Source organism: Eucalyptus grandis, chromosome 2, assembly GCF_016545825.1.
Source record: "Eucalyptus grandis isolate ANBG69807.140 chromosome 2, ASM1654582v1, whole genome shotgun sequence".
In the NCBI taxonomy this organism is placed as follows: Eukaryota; Viridiplantae; Streptophyta; class Magnoliopsida; order Myrtales; family Myrtaceae; genus Eucalyptus; species Eucalyptus grandis.
In genome coordinates, this window is record NC_052613.1 from 51,286,502 (window position 1) to 51,305,190 (window position 18,689).

An 18,689-nucleotide genomic window follows, 5' to 3' on the forward strand; every position below is an offset into this window, starting at 1 on the left:
CTTCAGCTGCAGTAGATAACTTTCAAACATTCACAGGTTAGAAAATTGTGTTTGAGTCTTAGACGTGTGAAACACGTGTTTCTACGCTAAATTGAATGGTTCAGATGCATCAGGATGCATGCAATAATTTCTTTTTGTATAAAAAAAACCCAGGTTTCACTCGGATCAGGGAAGAGACCGTGTCGAATTTTATCTAAGCAAGCAATGGGCACCTAAAAAGATTGGAGAAGTAATTTACTTATCACGACGAACCGGTTGGCGGATCCCTCAAATATGAAGTTAGCTGATTTTTGAGTTTGAATTTGGAAATAGACGTTTGTCTTCAATTGGGTCCCCTTTTCGCAGGTATAATTAAAGCACAAATACCTAGAAGATGACCACTTGATTAGGCATTTCTTTTTGGCATAATGGTCAATGCAGAAATATCCTGTTCGCTGAGCATCAACTCTCTAGTTGTGGTAGTGATAATTCTATTACGATTTACGTTTCAAATTCGAATTATTAATTGGTGCCAATAATGTTATAAAAAATATTTTGTTTTTGCTAAACATATATCTACCAAGAGATAAATTTATTTTTAATCCGTGTTAATTGTGCCATTTGAGTCCACTTGCAAATTACTTTTTTGTGTGGCTTTAACTATTAAAGGTACGTTCAGGACAGCTTTTGAAAAATATCATTAAATATTTGCAAATCACTTCCTATTAGAGTCCTTTGTTGAAAAGCAAAAAAGTGTTATTTGCTTTATGTTAAAGTCCTTTGTGTGATCCCTAGTTACCGCCGCAAATCATCAGAGGCAAGATTTGGCGGTGGGCTGCTGAGACAAAGCAGATCTCAAACATGCAAGCCTAGACCTTGGCGACTCTCGATCTCAACGGGCCTCACTGACCCTCGACTTGCTTGATCTCGCTCGAGTCATGACCCTTCAGATTTCGCCCAACGAACCCAGGACCGTCGACCACCCTCATCCAGCCTCAATAACCAGGCAAGCCTTGACGCGCGACACTTGCGCGACCGTCGACAAGTCTTGACTACCCTTGATTCTCCAGATCTCGCTTCAACCCTCCAGACCTGCAAGCGACGGTTGTCCCTCGACGACCAAAATCAATTCACGCAATGCCCTTGGTTCATGGTTCAGAGAGCGAGAGAGACGATGGACAATGGGAGAGAGATGAACTAGGGTAAAAGAGGAATACGAAAAATTGGTGAGGGCAAAATTGAAACAAAAAATTTATTAATAATGGGGCTCCAGGTTTCCGAAAATATTGGATACCCAATGCTGGTGAGTAGTGGTCTTATAGAGAAATGATTTTGAAAATGCAATGCATATTTCTAGTAAGTCTCCAAAATTTTTTACCAAGCACTTTAGCATTTGCACAAGGACCTTTAGGAACCAGAAAGGCCCAAATGACTTTACCAATGTGTTCTCAAACGCATCGGTTTGTAAAAAACCAATAACCCCTCTCTTACGGATTATATATGGCCTCCCATGTTTACAAAGGTTTTATGCGTAAAAAAGCAGAAAACAGAGGCACAAGGGCCTAGAAAACCTCATCTCCCACGAGAAGTAAGAGACAATGCCGAAAGAGATGCTTGTTATGTCAAATCAACTCAAGATCAAGACTTGGATTACTTTTTGTCTAGGCTTTGACGTTGTCGATTAGGTTTGGGGTTGTTACGTATGGATGCAATCAAGTTGAAGCGAATCAATATACTGATACTATTAAATTTGAACTCAACTCATTTTGAATACTTGAAACTTAAAACTCGACTTAAACTTGATTGAATACCTTTACCAATATGCATACCCAACTTGATATAGAACTTGGCATACTTGAGCTCAACTAGCCCGACTCAATTTAAGTATGTAGAACTCAACATACTCTGTTTTTTTTCTTGCTCAGACTCAAAATAGTGTCACTCGCCTTTTATGTTTGTGTTTAAAGACAAAGTAAAGGAGGGAGGGTAAGTACATTGTAAAAAGTAATATATATATATAATACTATAATACAATTGGTGACCAAAATAAAGGAAAAATGACTAATAAAAAAAATGAAATACTCGATTAAGTTTGAGATTTGATCGAGTAAAGTATCTTTAGACTCAAACTCAACTTGAAAAGCCACTTGAGCTTTAAACCAAAAAATAAAAAATAAAAACCAAGCCAATCTTGAGGAAGCAATGAGCCGAGCATAGGGTTGTCTAATGGACGGTTTGGGTCAAGTGGGGTTTGGATTGAGTTGAAAATTGTTTGACTCAAATTAACCTATTTAACTTGTTTTGGTCTATTTATATGCAATACAAATTTAACAACACATACTCAACCCATATTACTTAAATACTTCCATATTTAATCTAACTTATGAGAATCCATATCCATCTAGTTAATTCACTTTAAGCACTCCATGTGTATATGATAATTGGATTAAATTGCCATTTCAACTATAAAACGCTAAAGACTTGGCTTACAACATTACATAGAATTTTCAATTTTGTATTGACTTATAATGAAAAATAAGAAAAATTTAGTACTTGGTATTGAACTTATAAAATCATAGCTACAAATAACATGAAGGAATTGAAATTTTAATTAAATAGAATTAAGATATTAAATAAGATAATTTATGCAGACCATAGATTGTACTGACAAGAACTAAGATTATTAAAATTACGTAAAAATGACAATGTCAAATGCAACCAAGGAAAGACATACTACAATAATTAACCAATAACTAACACATGAACCTTATAGGATTAATAAAAATAAAAATAAAATGATGGAGGAAAAAAAAAGTCATCTTGATATTTTTAATAAGTGTGAAGTCGAGCTCATCTGATCAGCCATCAAGATTTGTTTGAACTTGAAACAATTCAAGGACTCCATCATTTTCTTACATAGGATTTGAATAAACTACGAACTATTTTTTTTTGTCAAAAAGAAATTTCCATTCATTACCGAATTTATACATGAAAGGAAATCACGAAAGTCACAATGACAAAATAAATTCATAGATCATCAAAATAAACAAAAAATAGAAATCAAGGCATTTCATTGGAGTATGGTTGGCAATGATTAGCTCATCCTTCAATATTTTAAGATTTTGTCATTTTAAACTCATTTAGTAAATTTAAGTAACTCATATAATGACTCAACCTATCATATATGAGTCAATAAATGGATGTATAATCCATTTTAATATATCAAGTCGAGCACAAGCGATGCTTTAACCGCTACCATTATATAATGATGCGCGTTGCCTATGTTCGATTTGACCTAGGTTCTATGGTACCATCTGCTTTTCGATTTGAAAATTACTTATTTCCATGTGAAGGGGCGTTTTCTTAAAAAACCATTTCCTATTCTCCCTTCCTACTTTCATCTGCCTTGACCGTAAGGTACGGTTCCTGTGTCCATGAATAAAATAGGGTGTCGCGTGGAATGAACAACTCGTTCATCGGTTTTGTTTATTCATCACGGTCTTATTTATTAATGGCTGGAAGTTGTGGATTATGCTATAAAAAAGGAAGCGATGAAGCTACGAACACACAAGCCGAAGCGCATTACCTACCTACATACTGATTTTCTTTGTTCTGTTCTAGGATCATCATGTCAGGCCCGTCGGTCTCTAATCTCATTCCTCCTAAATGGGACGTCGGTGTTGGACTAAACAGTGGCTCTTTTGGTACTGATGATTCATCTTCTTGCGTTCAGAAGCAGCAGAAGAAGAAGGTCAAGCTGTTCGGGTTTGACCTAACAACGATCGCCCCCCGCAACAACCGAGATGAAGAAGAGGACACCCCGAAATCAGATCTTATGGAGAGAGACGATCGCGAGAGCGTGAACTCGTCAAACACAGTCCCATCTTCGTCAATATTCGACAACAAGACACCTCTGGCCAACAGCAGCAACGACAACAAGAGATCATCGCCGGTTTTGACCTCTGACCCGCACCACGATGGTCAAGCAAAGAAGCTCTTCGAGTGCCGGTACTGTGCCAAGATGTTCGCGAACTCACAGGCCCTGGGGGGTCACCAGAACGCCCACAAGAAGGAGAGGATGAGGAAGAAGAAGTTGCAGCTCCAAGCCAGGAGGAGAGCGAGCCTCAACAGTTACCTTCAAGCGTATCACAGTCATTACTATTGCGATTCTACTGGGGTGGTTGATTTCCGAGGGTCCAGTGATGATCAGTGGTATTTGGACTCTTCATCTAGTTATGTGTACGATCTCGATGATCAGTTTGCGCTCTCGCATCAGGAGCCCCAGATTAGCTTCGGCAACATGACGGACCATCGAGAAGGCCTTTCTTGCGGTGGATCGACTCGAGTTCAAAACTGGCATGCTCCTGCTGTGCTTCCGGCTGATACCGGTTATTATCAGCGGGAGAAATGAAAGTTCATTGTAACATAAACATCTTTTAACACTTGTAAAAATAATTCAGTGGCTTCGAGATTCATTTATTAAAAATAACTTTGGTCTCTAACGTCAGCTGCAATAAATATCTTTGCACGCGTGTTCGAACATTCAAATCGCGTTGGCGTCCCAGGTGTATAAAGCAGGCGTATCTACACCAAATCGAATGTTTCGGGTGGATACGATTCTCTCGTTCTAGCGGGGAAGCTCCCGCTTCCGCTCGGACCAAAAGAAAAAACCCATGTGAACTGATATGTAAGCTAAGCAACAGCCCCCGAAAAGACAGAAGGGACAAAAACTTTTAAAACAGACCTTTGCCTTTAATTGCGTTTGTCCTTTACAGGTATAGTTAATTGCACGAATTTCTAAAAGATGACCGACCACTTTGATTGAGCATTTTCTTTTGGGATCATTGGTCAGTGTTTTCGGAGAGCATCGGGAACCCTCGCAATGTAGACTAGAGAGACATACGTAGCATATCCAACGTTCGCCAAGGACGGAATCTGACTGGGGCAAGCAATTTGCACGTTTGCGATTACTTTGTCAACCCCAAGTGATTAAACCCAGTCAATACGGTTCTTGAAAAAACACGAATTCCCTCTAGTGATGAAATCAAGATCTCCGAAACTCAACTTCCTCTCATGAATCTTACTCCGTTTTTGCCAAACCCAACTCGTCATTCTCACCTATCCACTCTATTCGCCAACTTATTCATCAAACCCCAAAGCAAGTAAAGGAGTACGTTTAGTTCTCTAAATTCGACTAGCACCCCATTCCTGCTACTAAAAATGAGTATTTTGTTACTCTTCAGATCCCTCCATAATCCCTCAAACAATGGGCTCAATAGGGCTACACTCATGTCCACTATGGCGCTGTTCGTCTTACTCTTACCTTTCATGAGCGTAAAGGTTTGCCAGTTGTGGTAAGAATTGTGTTGTTGGATACTAAGTTTTTACAATACCAACATGCTTGCATCGGTACTATTCAAACTACTTTGAATGTCGGAACAGTCTTTGTGACTTTGTATTCAAACTTCAACATCGCTCTTTCAAAACCCCAACTACTTTCTTTCTTAAAAGTTCAAGCACAGCTCACTGGAGCCCCTAAAACTGCGGACTTTGTAGCTGCAACCCTACATTACCAAATGATTTATCGAGTGCAAAATCATGCTCTTGATCTCAACTTCAACAATGGTAATGAAGATGCCTTGTTTATCTCCATGCAGAATGATCAGGCATCATGCATCCATGTTCCCAGACAAATCCCGAAGGATACGTTGGCCAAGCTCCTTCCAGAGACTTGGATCACCAACTATGAAAAGCTACACCAACACAACAAGCCTTTCCAGTCTACGGACTCTGAGTTCGTCAGGAAAAAAGATGGAACCGTTTCCATCAAATTTGGTAAGGAAAAGGAAGAAAGTCCTTCTATCTTCCAAACCCTCTTCATGATTGAACCATGTGTTCCTGAATCAATTTCCGAACCAGATCCAAAAAAGCTTGTTCGACACTTCAACAGTGATGGACATCCCGTCCATTACTACAAAGACAACTATAGTCATTATTTTTGGGATCCTTTTTGCCAATGTTCCTATTGTACAAATTCTCCTGACGAGGTTGATCCTTTTGCTAAGTCTCCACCTCAAGGAAAATGCCAAAAGATAAGGTATACCAAAGGTACTTAGACGGAGATTCCTCTGTTGATACTTTTGGTGAGTGTGGAAAATACCAGTTCATGGTTTCTTATGCATCTCCTCCACCACCAGAGTCCAGTACTACATCCCAAGCTTTACCAGAGCCACCAAAATCACCTCCACCATCTCCTCCTAAAAAAAAACAAGCTCTCTCTCCGTTTTATAAGCCAATCCTCAAATGGGCTAAGAAGAATTTTTACCCACTCGAAACTCCAGCAGAAACATCACCCACTTCCTCTATCGCCATGTTCCATGAAACTGACTTTCCCCCTCTTGCTAGAGAAAGTTCTAAACTCTCGTTTCCTGCTTCGGAAGAGTTTATTGATCCTCATGGCAGATACCGCCATGTTCCTAAGATTCCTACGCCCACTGATGTGGATGAACATGGGAGACAGAGAAAGACTCCTGCTGCTGAAGCTGTTCTAAATTGGCAATCAGAGACTCTATTAACACAAAACAATGCTTTCAAAGCAATTGATTTCAAGATTGGAAATGTGCAACAAGATCTCCGAAAGTATAATGAGACCACCGAGAAAATGATTTCTGAATTCCAGAAGAGGCTAAATGCCTTGGAATCAGGACAACATCTAGGGTATCATCATCTAGAGAGCCCAAAGCCAGAGATAGAGAAACTCAAGTGGCAAATTCAACTCCTTGAAGAAGGAAGGTTCAGACCTTTCGATCCCTTCGCAACTACTGTCAAAACTGGGTATTTGCCTCCACCACCCCAGACATCCATTTTTGCTACCATCCCAGAAGATTCCTTCAGAAAAGAACCAAATATGGCAGAATTACGAGATCGTATCAAAAAGTTGCAAAAAGACAAAGGAAAAGAAAAGATGCCTCCAGAATCAAGTTCGATTGTTATAAAAGAAATGCCATATCGGATGATGTTATCCAATCCATTAGAATCTTTTCTAAATGATTTGGGTACTCAGGAACCTGACCCTGTTATCCAACAGCCTAATCTTGCCATTCCAGAAAATCAGATTCTGTTCCCAGCTGAACAAACTTCTCCTAGCATCTTTGATACTGAATTAGATTCAGTATCCCTTTCGTCATCTTCATCCTTCTCGATTCCTACTATTGATTCCCTCCCTATTGAGCCAATCACTTCATCAATATTCATGGCTGATCCTCCAGATCATGAGATAGAATCAAACTATTCTGAGCCAGAAAATGTTCAGACAGACAATCCCGGACGGCATGTGTCCATGGCATCAAAACAGTTTTTCACCATTGATGATATTCCTTATCACAAATGGCCAGAAAGACTTGAAGAATTTCATACTTGGTTGAACACCCAGTCCATCACCAACCATGATATGAATGATGTCCTTTACAACTTTGTTACGAGGTTCTCAGGAAGCCTCAAGCTTTGGTGGAAATCAGTTTCAGAACAAGACTAAATTCATTTTATGATGTCACCTGATTTCAGCCATGCCATCACTATCTTATATCATGTCTTTGTGGGAAAACCCACTGACCTCATAGAAATGAAAATGAGAGAATTTTTTGAAAGGAAATGTTGCTCTCTCTAGAAGAAATATCTTGATAAGCATTATCGAATAATGCTTCAGCTTTTCTATCATATTGGAGTTGATCCAAATCTGAAACATGTTCTCCTGACTTCCATCCCTAAAGAATTATTCCAGATGATTAAAAGATCTTTCTTTGGAAGACAAAGGAGAATACAAGATATTCCCTTGGGAGAAATACAACAAGAAATCCATCTATGCCTCGAAGAACTATGCTTGAAGCACTAGATGGTTCGTACCTACATCACAGATGACAAAGGTCTCGAGACAGCCTACTCTCGCTAGAAGTTAAAGATCAAATGTTCAAAACCAGACTGTGATGGTACTTCCGGTAAGTTTTCTCAGAAAAAGAAACACTTCAAGAAGTTCTGGATGAAGAAATCCAAACATGGCCCCAAGAACTTCCGTAAAAAGAAGAAATGGCGATACCTACGCAAAAGAAAGGATCACACAGGCCATAAGAAATCAAACCGTTGCTTCATCTGCAATCAGAAGGCACATTTTGCCAAAAATTGTCCACAAGCGAGAAAATGTCAGAATTGTCTAATTCATCACATTAGGAATGAAACAGGTATTTCTCTTGAAAATGATGATATTGAATCATTATTCTCTGCTGATGAAGAGCCATCTGAACAAACTCTTTGTGTCATTCCCTCTTACTAAACTTCCAGTGAGATTGAGTCAAACTCAGAGTCTAAAGACATCTTTCACATATCTCTCACATCTTCAGAACCAAGCCTTGACATATTTTCAAGTCAAACTCACTGTCCCCATTTCCCTGTAAAAATCCTCACCTCGAAGTTTGCCAAACCTATCACTATTATTGCTCTCATAGAAACAGGAGCAAGTTGTTCAATTCTGGACACTAAAGTTATTCTTGAAGAATATTGGACTCCTTATGTCCGATATTTCAATTCTGCTTCGGGAGACATTTTCTTCACAAATGTCAGGACCACTCTCGTAATTGTCCAGTTCTTTCCTCAGTGTTCCATAACCACAAAGATTTTTGGATCAAGTCTCCCCAATAAAGATCTGATAATTGGGTGGGACATCATGACTCAAATCTCTCAGCTTCGTATCATTCTTGGAAAAGGTCTTAGGTATAAAGACCAATTCTCTGAATTTGTCAATATTCAAAGACTCTTTTCCATTCAGATGAGTCTATTAGATCCAATCATGCAAAGGTTGCTAGAATCTTGTTCGGAATCCCATTCGGAATTTGCTCAAAAGTGTTTCCATCCTTTATGGGAAAATCCAGAGTTCTTTATTCGCCTTCATTTCAAGAAAAATGAAAATATAAATCCAACCAAGGCGAGTCATATGGGAATGAAGCCAGAACATCTGGCTTTAGCTCAAAGGGAATGCTTAGAACTATTGCAACAAGGCTTTATTGAAATCTCTAATTCTCTTGCGAAACCTTTTATGTCAATAAGTGTGCCGAGCAAAACAGGGGAAAAATGAGACTGGTAATTAACTATCAACCTCTCAATATTTTTCTCCAAAACGATAAATTCCCTTTACCATCTAGAGACTCTCTCTTTACTGGTCTAACCAAAGCCCATATCTATTACAAATTCAACCTCAAAGCCGGATTTTGGCAATTGAGCATCCATCCTAAAGATAGATCCAAAATAGGATTCTATATCCCGAACCAGCACTTCCAGTGGAAAGTTCTTCCTTTTGGTCTAAAGGTAGCATCATCCATTTTCTAAAATGCCATGTGTCGTATTTTCCAACCAATCTTGTCAAGTGCAGCCGTATACATTGACGACACTCTGCTCTACAGTCCTGACGAGCAATCACACTGTCAACTCCTTGAGCAATTTGCATAAATCGTGAAAAAACATGGCATTATGCTTTCACAAAGGAAAATGAATATTGCCTAGACAGAAATTGAATTTCTGGGTATGCACCTTAAGAAATGTACATATTATCTAGAGCCACATATTGCTCAAGAATTATTGAAGTTTCCTGAAGATAACTTCACGACGAAACAGGTTCAGCAATTTCTTGGGATAATCAATTATCTTAGGGATTTTGTCCCAAACATTGCAAAGCTCCTAATTCTTTTGCAATCTATGCTAAAGAAGAATCCCCTACCTTAGGAAAAAATTCAAACTAAAGCAGTCGCTGAGCTTAAGGAGATTATGCAAAATCTCCCACCATTGTAAATACCATCAACGGGTAAAAGAATCCTTCAAACTAACGCCGGTGATGAATACTGGGCAGCCATCCTGTTTGAAGAAATCGATGGTAAAAGACACTTTTGTGCTCACAAAAGTGGAAAGTTTTCTCAAGCTGAAATGCACTACCATTCCACTTTTAAAGAAATCTTGGCAATAAAAAACGGAATAAAAAAGTTTGAATTTCATCTCATCAGCCATCATTTCTTGGTAGAATTAGACATGGCATATTTCCCCCATATGACCAAGTTTAAACAAAAGTAGATTCCTAACTCTCAACTGCTTCGATGGGCTGAATGGTTTTCAAAATACTCTTTTGAAACCAAACATATTCTTGGAAAGAAGAATGTGCTTGTTGACTTCCTGTCAAGGCCAAAAGCACTTGCTGAAATCAACATGTACATCAAGAGGCCTGCATTTCATATGCTCAATCATGGCGTAAAATACAAGATTGAGAAAATCAAAGATTTGCCAAGTTGGAAATATCCCCAGGAGATTATTCAACAAATCTAGAATGACAGTCTCGCTGAAACCTAGAGAACTTTATGTGGCAATGCCACACAGATCTGTTCAGATTTAATGGAGGTTCGATTCTTTATCCTTTTGGATTAAATTCAGATTATCCATTCATTCATCCTCTTATTTGGAATGAAGAAGATTTCCCTGACCAACTCAAGACATTATCATGGTCTTAACCAATAAGTACTTGATAGCTATTGAAATTCCAACCAGAAGATTCATTGCCAACCTTACCAAGATTTTCTTACTTGGGAGAAATGTCAAGAAAGAAAGTGATCGAAATCTTTTAGACTTTCTCAACTGATTCTATCATCCTACTCACTAGAAACATCTCTTGGAGAAAGAACTAAGAACCATGACACCAAATTCTGAAGTCCATACCATCTTGTTTTTCCAACGTCCATGGCATTTTTTCCAGAAATAATGGAAGCATCATTAATGCCCCTCAGGAAATAGGAACCACATCCTATAAACCTCACTTGGACAACAGAGAAGCTTGGATTCACAAATCTTATCCAAAATCTGTTAGATCTTGTGAACACCAGTACCGAGAACTCCAGAGAATCTTGTGCCAGGAAAATAAAACAATTCCCAAAGATATATGGAATAATGTATTCACTACATGGGATCATTATGACCTAGCACCAGAAGCTAATGAAGCACTCAGACAATACAGACAGAGAAGCTCGGATTCACAAATCTTATCCAAAATCTGTTAGATCTTATGAACACCAGTACCGAGAACTCTAGAGAATCTTGTGCCAGGAAAATAAAACCATTCCCAAAGATATATGGAATAATGTACCAATTACGTGGGATCATTATGACCTAGCACCAGAAGCTAATGAAGCACTCAGGCAATACAGACAAGCTATATCATCTCAAGATTATGAAATGACAAGAGTAGATGACATTGTCCAATCCACTCAGGACCCCTATGCATGCTTTAGAGGTCCTCTGTCCCAGGATCCCTACGAACAAGGATCTTCATCCTTATCCCAAAGCATTGACACATCATTTTATGCACAGCCATCCAATTGACCTCAACCAAGCATTCCTATCGACACTGAAGAAAATGATAACACAAACTTGGCAGAAGAAGAAGCATCCCATTGGGCTTACGAAGCCTCCGCATCTACATCTCGCCAGCTCAACCAGATTCTTTCACCAGAAGACCTTGAAGCACTTGAACAAAAATATGATGAACATTGCTTAGCAACAGTACACAGCTCAGATGACTCCGACTATGACTACAATGCTCGTGATGGATGAGACCGCTGAGTCCATACAATTTCACTGTAGTAAGTTACTGTTCACTTTTACTATAGCACTAGGCTAAGGAAGGTATTGTTCACAATACGATCACTGTTCATAGTATGCAAATAATTCCCTCCCGGAAGTTTTCGGTGCCTCTGTTTGTATCCAGACCCGTGAGCTTGGTCCTTGTGCATGTCTTTGTGACCTCTTATCATCTATAAAAAAAAAATGAGGAGGGTGTAATGTGTTGGGCAGAGTTCCTTGAAGTAAAGTGCGTGCTTTGTGAAAAACCTCTCCATGGCTTTCTAAATTCCTCTTCTCCTCCAGCCTGGTAAGATCCTCCAAGAAATGCAGCCTGGGTAGATTAGAAACGTTTCCATCCTGGTATCTTTGGATGTCTCTAGGCTCTTAACTAAAGGGCTGAGTGGTTTTCTGCTAAAAGGCTATCTTTGAAAGGCTTGAATGGGAGTTGTTTGCCCACTGTGGGATGCATGCCTACAGGAAATTTACTCACCTTCCCCGATTCTAAGTCTAGGTCCATTCATAGATTTATAGATTAAATAATTAATTTATTGTTGATCCATGCTAATTTGTGCCATTTTCGAATCACTAGTGTTGATCTCATCCCTCACATGAAGAGGGGTACATTGAATATCAAATTATCTCAAGATGAACACATGACTACTCTGTATCTAAACTTTATACATGTAGATGGGTCTGGAGTTGTGACATGCTATGCAATCAAGTTGAGTTGAATCGAATGGATACTATATGAAGATCAAGCTTGATTCAACTTGGGAACTCACTCAAAACTTATTTTCAACTTGATCGAGAGTTCTTTCTTTTTATGATAAAACTTGATTGGATACAAAACTTAACATACTTGAGCTCGACTAGGTCGACCGATTTTAAGCATATAGAATTCAATATACTCTATCTTTTTCTTGCTAAGCTCAAAATACTCGCATTCATCCTTTTTGTTTATGTTTTAAAATAACAAAGGAGAAATTGGATATGCACTATAAAAAGGTAATACTGCAAATATCCAATATCATATGCAATCAAAAAAAGGAAAAAAAAAGAAACTGAATAAAAATAAAATACTCAATCGGCTTTATCAAGTAAAGTATCTTTAGACTCGAAATTGAGCAGAGCTTGAGTAGGCAATTGGTCGAGCACTAATAACTCATTGAGTAGCTTGACTCGCTTGTACTCTTATGAGTACATAACGATCCACAATGCCTACACTTAATGTTCCTATGTTCTAATAAACAACCTTGGTATCATCTGCTATTCTACCAAACGGGCGGAAAAAGCACTGATGGGCTGCTCACTAGGAGGGGCTTAATCCAAGCCCAAGTTAAATTGGGCTCTAAGTCTAGATTCCGTTTTGTCTCACTTTCTGTTAATATTGAAATTATTATTGCACCAAAAGGTAAGACTATCAATCACTCTCTCTTACCGACCAAAAAAAAAATCACTCTCTCATTCGTCGACTCAATTACATAATTATTCAATTTTTTAAAAAAGAAAAGCAATTTCTTTCTCTTTATTCGTAACGTTCAACATTAGTAAAATTATAGTTGGATTCAATCGAGGAATTAATATTGTGCCTTGCTTGGAATTAAATTCTCTAAAGCCTAGGACGATTAGGAGATTCAATTAGCGTGCGCTAAATCCCTAAAAAAAAGCACTTGGCCGATGGCTTTTCGGGGGTCTTAGCTGTCATTAGCACGCGACAGCCTCGCCCCTAAGTTAGACTGGTCATAAATCACCGAAAATATTATTATTCTTATAAGACACGTTATGTTATTTCATTATTCATATTGCTTATGTCCTGTTGGTAGATTTAATTATTCGAAATAGTGAAGGAAGACAAAAACCACCGTTAGTCAGGTTAGAGGCGGGCTTTATTTGGAATGTATCCGGACTTCCTTCGAATTCTCAGACTTTTCTCGAATTAAAAAAATATTCAGGATTAATGTTCAAATTTGAAATAGGAGCTTTTAATGTCCATACTAAAAATTGTAATGTTAGGTATACCAAAATTAATTTACTAAGTCAACATTTAAAAAAGTCAACTCTAATCGACATCCAAGGACAACCTAAAAACCACTTAGTGTATAATAATCTCCGCGCATCATGCTATTGTTTTTATTTTGTGTTAAATTATAATAATCTTGATGCTTTGTATGCCCCCGTGCAAAATGACAACTCGTTAGTTGTGACACCACTTGTTACTTTTGATAATGGACTGTGTGAGCTGAAATCACTCTTTCTTTTCTTTTCCAGTTTAAAAGCTTGCATAAGAAAATTGTTTGTCATTTTCCTGACGTCAATTATTGGATTAGACCTAGTAAAGATAGACCATACACCATTCATGGCAAGCGTGTAAAGGAAATTCTACGCACGCCCCATCCATTATCGATTTGAAGATTATAACTAATGTTTCGTAGAGAATTTATTGATGAAAATTCTTGCAAACTGTGGATTGATATGGAAATTGAAGCAGGATGGGAAGGGATGCTTTGTCGATACTTAAACAGGAAACATGATTTGATGGAAGCATTAAAAGTATCGAGATAGGAGGCAATCGCTTATAGGCATGTAAAAGGCACACCTTATGGTGACTCCTAAAATTCAATAACGTGCAATTACAATCAGTTACCAAACAAACCCACTACTTTTGACATTGTGCACATCACCAACAGCTACTTCAGCAGAGACCCATATTTCTTAGCCGCTATAGCTTGTCGCTTTTGAGATCAACAGCTCCATGATGTGATGATTGTGTTGGTACCATATCGATCTTCACAGCTAATCTTGAGATTGTCGGCTTCACAACTTGGATAGCTGCTTTGTTTCTATTCTATTGCAAATTACTTCAATCTCAACTCTCTCGTCGACTAAATTGAGCCTCATTCATCGGTGCATGTGCCTCATAATTTTACTAACTTTCTTTCGCCGTTGTTGTTGGCAATTACTTAAATGTCCTATCCACTATCTATATATATACAGATTAATACCTTCCAGCCCTTAATTTTACTCATGCTATGTAATGCTCGGCCTCCCCTAGTCCTAGTCGTCGGTTGGTAACTTGGGCATTTTTTTTGGTATCAACAACTACCACCATCTTAAATCAATGGTGTGCAAAGCCGTTCTTGCAAGTTCTTTTACATTGAAGGAGCACACTATGATTAGACTTAAATTTAAGTAGTCCTTTTGACGTGGGTTTAGCTTAAAGTCTCCAGCACCTTGGGTAGATTGGACATCTATTGTCGGATGAAGTTGAGCAGATTCCATGATTGCATCAGCTTCAACGCTCCCATAAGTCCTACTTTTTTGTTATTAAATTATGCATTCTAATTAAGGGTGACCATCGAAATGCGTGTAAAGTTGATGTTTCATAAAAACAAAAAAAAAAAAAAAAAGCTCTTGGAAACACCGTTCTTTGTTTTCCTAGGTGGAGGGGGAAATTTTAAAATTAATAAATCTAAATATCCGATGGTTAAGTGCTTAATTTAAATGCGTCTAATCCTATATTTGATAATGATGACATCCACTTCGGACACATGCAAGCACTTTATGAATGAAGTCTTATTCAATATACGTGTGAATATTATATATACACACACACAAATACATAGATTTGTCAAATCAAATAACACGAATTTTTGTGTCAACAAAAAAAAAGTGATACTTAAACTCTATTTATTTTGCTAAAGAAATTGTTTGAAAAACTATTTTCTTAAAAATGATCGTTTGTATCAATCAAAATAATTAGTCAATAAACAATATTTTTATCATCAATAACGGTTTGTTTTTAAATAATTTATAGGTCAATACAAATATTTTTCATTTATTCTTTTTTTGTAAATGATATGAATGGTCATTTTTTAGAAAACGTTTTTCAAATTGTTTGGTTTTCGCAAAATAAAGGGAGTCTTAATATTGTCATGAATGATGTGATTGATCAATCACAACGATAAGAGGCAATTACAATATAATCATCACACCGAGATCATCTTTTTTTAAGTATGTTTTGTAGAGTATCTTGCCACGTAATTATTATAAGAAAATATGATAAAGTTAGTACATATATACGTGTATTAGCATCTAGATGCTTTTAAACTTAAAACGCGCTAGGAGGTTCTTGGAAATAGTAAATGCGGATAATTAATGCATGAGACGTGTAATTACTTGTTTAGCAGGAGTCAAGGCATTAGGTAGGTATGTTTAGGGGCGGTTGTAAATTCAAGCAACAATCAAACTCAAATGAGGCGGTATAAATAAAAAAATTGGGTCGTTGCAATTCACTTCGAGCTTCATCCTTATTAATGCACCTTGTTTTTTTATACCTAATTCTGATGTGGTATGTAGTTTAGTCCCTAGTTTATGTAATTTGACCAATACATTCATTGGCAATGCCATTCTATATTGTTCTATGGAGTGGAGATAAAAATAAATAAATAAATAAATATTTTTGAAAAACTTACACAGATCACGGTATCTACTCTATTACGCCTTTAAATGAAATTCCGAAACTATAATAAATCAAGCAAGTCGTGTCATGCGATCAGATCAATGCCATCTTGGCCCTTAACCTCGATTCTATGTTTAGTTCTTTTTTCTGTCATGTACTTCGAATGATGAATGCATGTCATATGTTTGTTATATAAGCGTCTCTTTCTATTAATTAGTCTAAGCTTTTCGGTTTAAATTTTTTAACATGACGTCGAAGTCAATTTTGCGACAATATTTTACATGCAAAATTTCTCGTGTCGATTTTAATTTGACTAGCAAGCCGACAACGGAAACATCTCATGGAAAAAGAGAAGGACTCGATCAAAATTCATTATCTTCTCGATTCGGCTCAACCCAACCCAACAAGATCTTGGGTAAGAGGATGAAACGTCCCATTCATGGGAGCTCAATCCACGAAGCTTTTGTGTCACCCCGCCACTAAATTAACATGAGTTGGGTAAGCGCATGCGAAAGGAAACGTCACAAAAGCAATTTCAATTCGCCCCAATAAAAATTATTGCGTCATCATTGATCGACATATATATATATATATATATATGTATGTATACATAGAGAGAGGGAGAGAGAGAAAGGGAAGGGGGGGGATGAGGTAATGATGGTTTGATGATAACCAGGGTCGAGATCAAATGGCGTTGCGTTGTTACGGGTGAGGGATCTTCGTCAGTCCACCGCATTGATTGCGATTTCGCCTTTGGAGCCTTTTGATTGTAAGATCCACGTCCAATCCCGACCCAATCAACCTCTCTGACGTCTTGTTATTGCGATTTCCCGATTTTACCCCTCGCCCCCTCCCCCGGGGGCCAGGGCCCGGGGGGAATTTGAACTGCTGTATTTACCTCGGTTGGGCCCCGCCGCGCCGCGCCGCGCCCCTGGTGCCTTAGGCTGTCCGTGCGTGCGCACTGCGCACCTCCGCGATGAGGCTGGCGGGAGCGCCGCACAATAGGAAATGAAACTTCGAAAGAAAAAATAAAAAAAAGTACCGCCTAAAAAGCCGAGACTAAATTCGCTCGGACAGATCTAACCGAGTGTTTTTTGATGATGTAAAAAATATCAAAATATGTATGTTGTAATATATTCATCTTAAATTTGTTATATTATGATGTCAAAAATTACATATTTGTATTTGTGCGACACATTTACTTTTATCTAAATTAAAATAATTTTTTAACAAAGTTTGCTTAAATCATGTAAGCGTTATGTCAACGTTATTTGTAATGAAATTTTTAACGGTAAATATGTCTTATAAAGGTAAATATGTTTGAGATTTTTTTTTATGTCATAAGAATTATTAAAGTAAATATGTTGCAATTGACATAATTTGAGGATTTTTTGTGACTTTTTCCTTTATTTTTTTTGTAAAGAAGATGTTGTTTGATTATGTTCTCATAATTTTTTTTTTTTGGTTTTTGAAGCTTGAGAACAAATTTTCACATGAAGCTACTATATTGCATATAAAATTTGTTGTTCTGAAAAAAAAAACTTGACATAGTTTATTATCCGTAAAGCAATTTCTTTTTTGTTGTAATAAAAAAAATGACTCAGTTTATCTTTGATTTTAGTCCAATGAAGGGAAATTTTGATATCAAAAGGGCAATAATGTTTTCAATTTGAGAATAACCTGCATTTTCTCGTTCTTTGTAACAAAATCGTTTAGGGAGAAAAAAAAATTATCTCAAAGGTGGTGCCCTTGAGAAAAGGCAATATCGAAAGTGCCTATTTTAAGCTCATCTTGTAAGTGATAGATTTAACTAAAAGTTAACCAGAGTAAAGGATTTCATCTAATTTTGATATGTATTGCTGAGCATCACAGCATAATAATACTGTATTGAAATTTCTCCTTTTAATCTTGTCCTTTAGCTATATGCTAAAATGAAAAATGTGTTGTATATTGTAGCACCTTTTCATATTTAACTATTTATATTATTGTTTAAGTGTTGATGATTATTTTGCAGATTATAATCCACATCTACAACAATTTAATTTGCGTTCACTATATTGCCAATTAAGGAAGATAACGGAAATATCATAGTTTACTAGTGCAAAAAATCGAGGCACCAAAAAAAGAAAAGTATAAGGACAAACATGTTTAATAAGATGGTGTTAAAATAAATGTTTATTATTAATATAAATAAACATTGTTTTTATCTACATATGGTTAAATACGCAAGAAACAAGTTAAATGATTTTATCATTTCATAGGAGTAAAAAAAATAAACGTAGCAAAATGGCTTCCGAATAAACAAAAAATGTTTAGAATGTTTTGTTTCTAAAGACGTTAACTATTTCAAATTATAATTTACAATTCTCAAAACCCCTCATTTATTTTCCATGGAACATTAAAAACCTTCCCAAATTGATAATTAAGGTCATGGGTATTCTCATAGTATTTTTAATTTAGAGATAAAATGCAATAAAAAATTTTATCCATAAAAAGAAAAACACAGACGAGATGTGAATTGATATTCTTACTAATACTAAGATTATTTCAAGATATGTATCATGATAGAAAAAGGTAATTGATGATTAAAATGTCTTTTTTAGGC

At 37.1% G+C, this 18,689-nt stretch overlaps 1 protein-coding gene across 1 annotated transcript; it reads left to right on the top strand.

Annotated features, from left to right (window-relative positions):
- The first annotated feature begins 3,607 nt into the window (after positions 1–3,607).
- On the top strand, positions 3,608–4,390 carry LOC120290777 (zinc finger protein 5-like). The gene has a single exon (XM_039307191.1). The coding sequence runs from the start codon at positions 3,608–3,610 to the stop codon at positions 4,388–4,390; it is 783 nt and encodes a 260-aa protein (XP_039163125.1).
- The last annotated feature ends 14,299 nt before the right edge of the window (positions 4,391–18,689 follow it).

Excerpts from the sequence above, each read along its gene's own strand:
- LOC120290777 (XM_039307191.1), top strand. The coding sequence starts at position 3,608 with ATGTCAGGCCCGTCGGTCTCTAATCTCATTCCTCCTAAATGGGACGTC.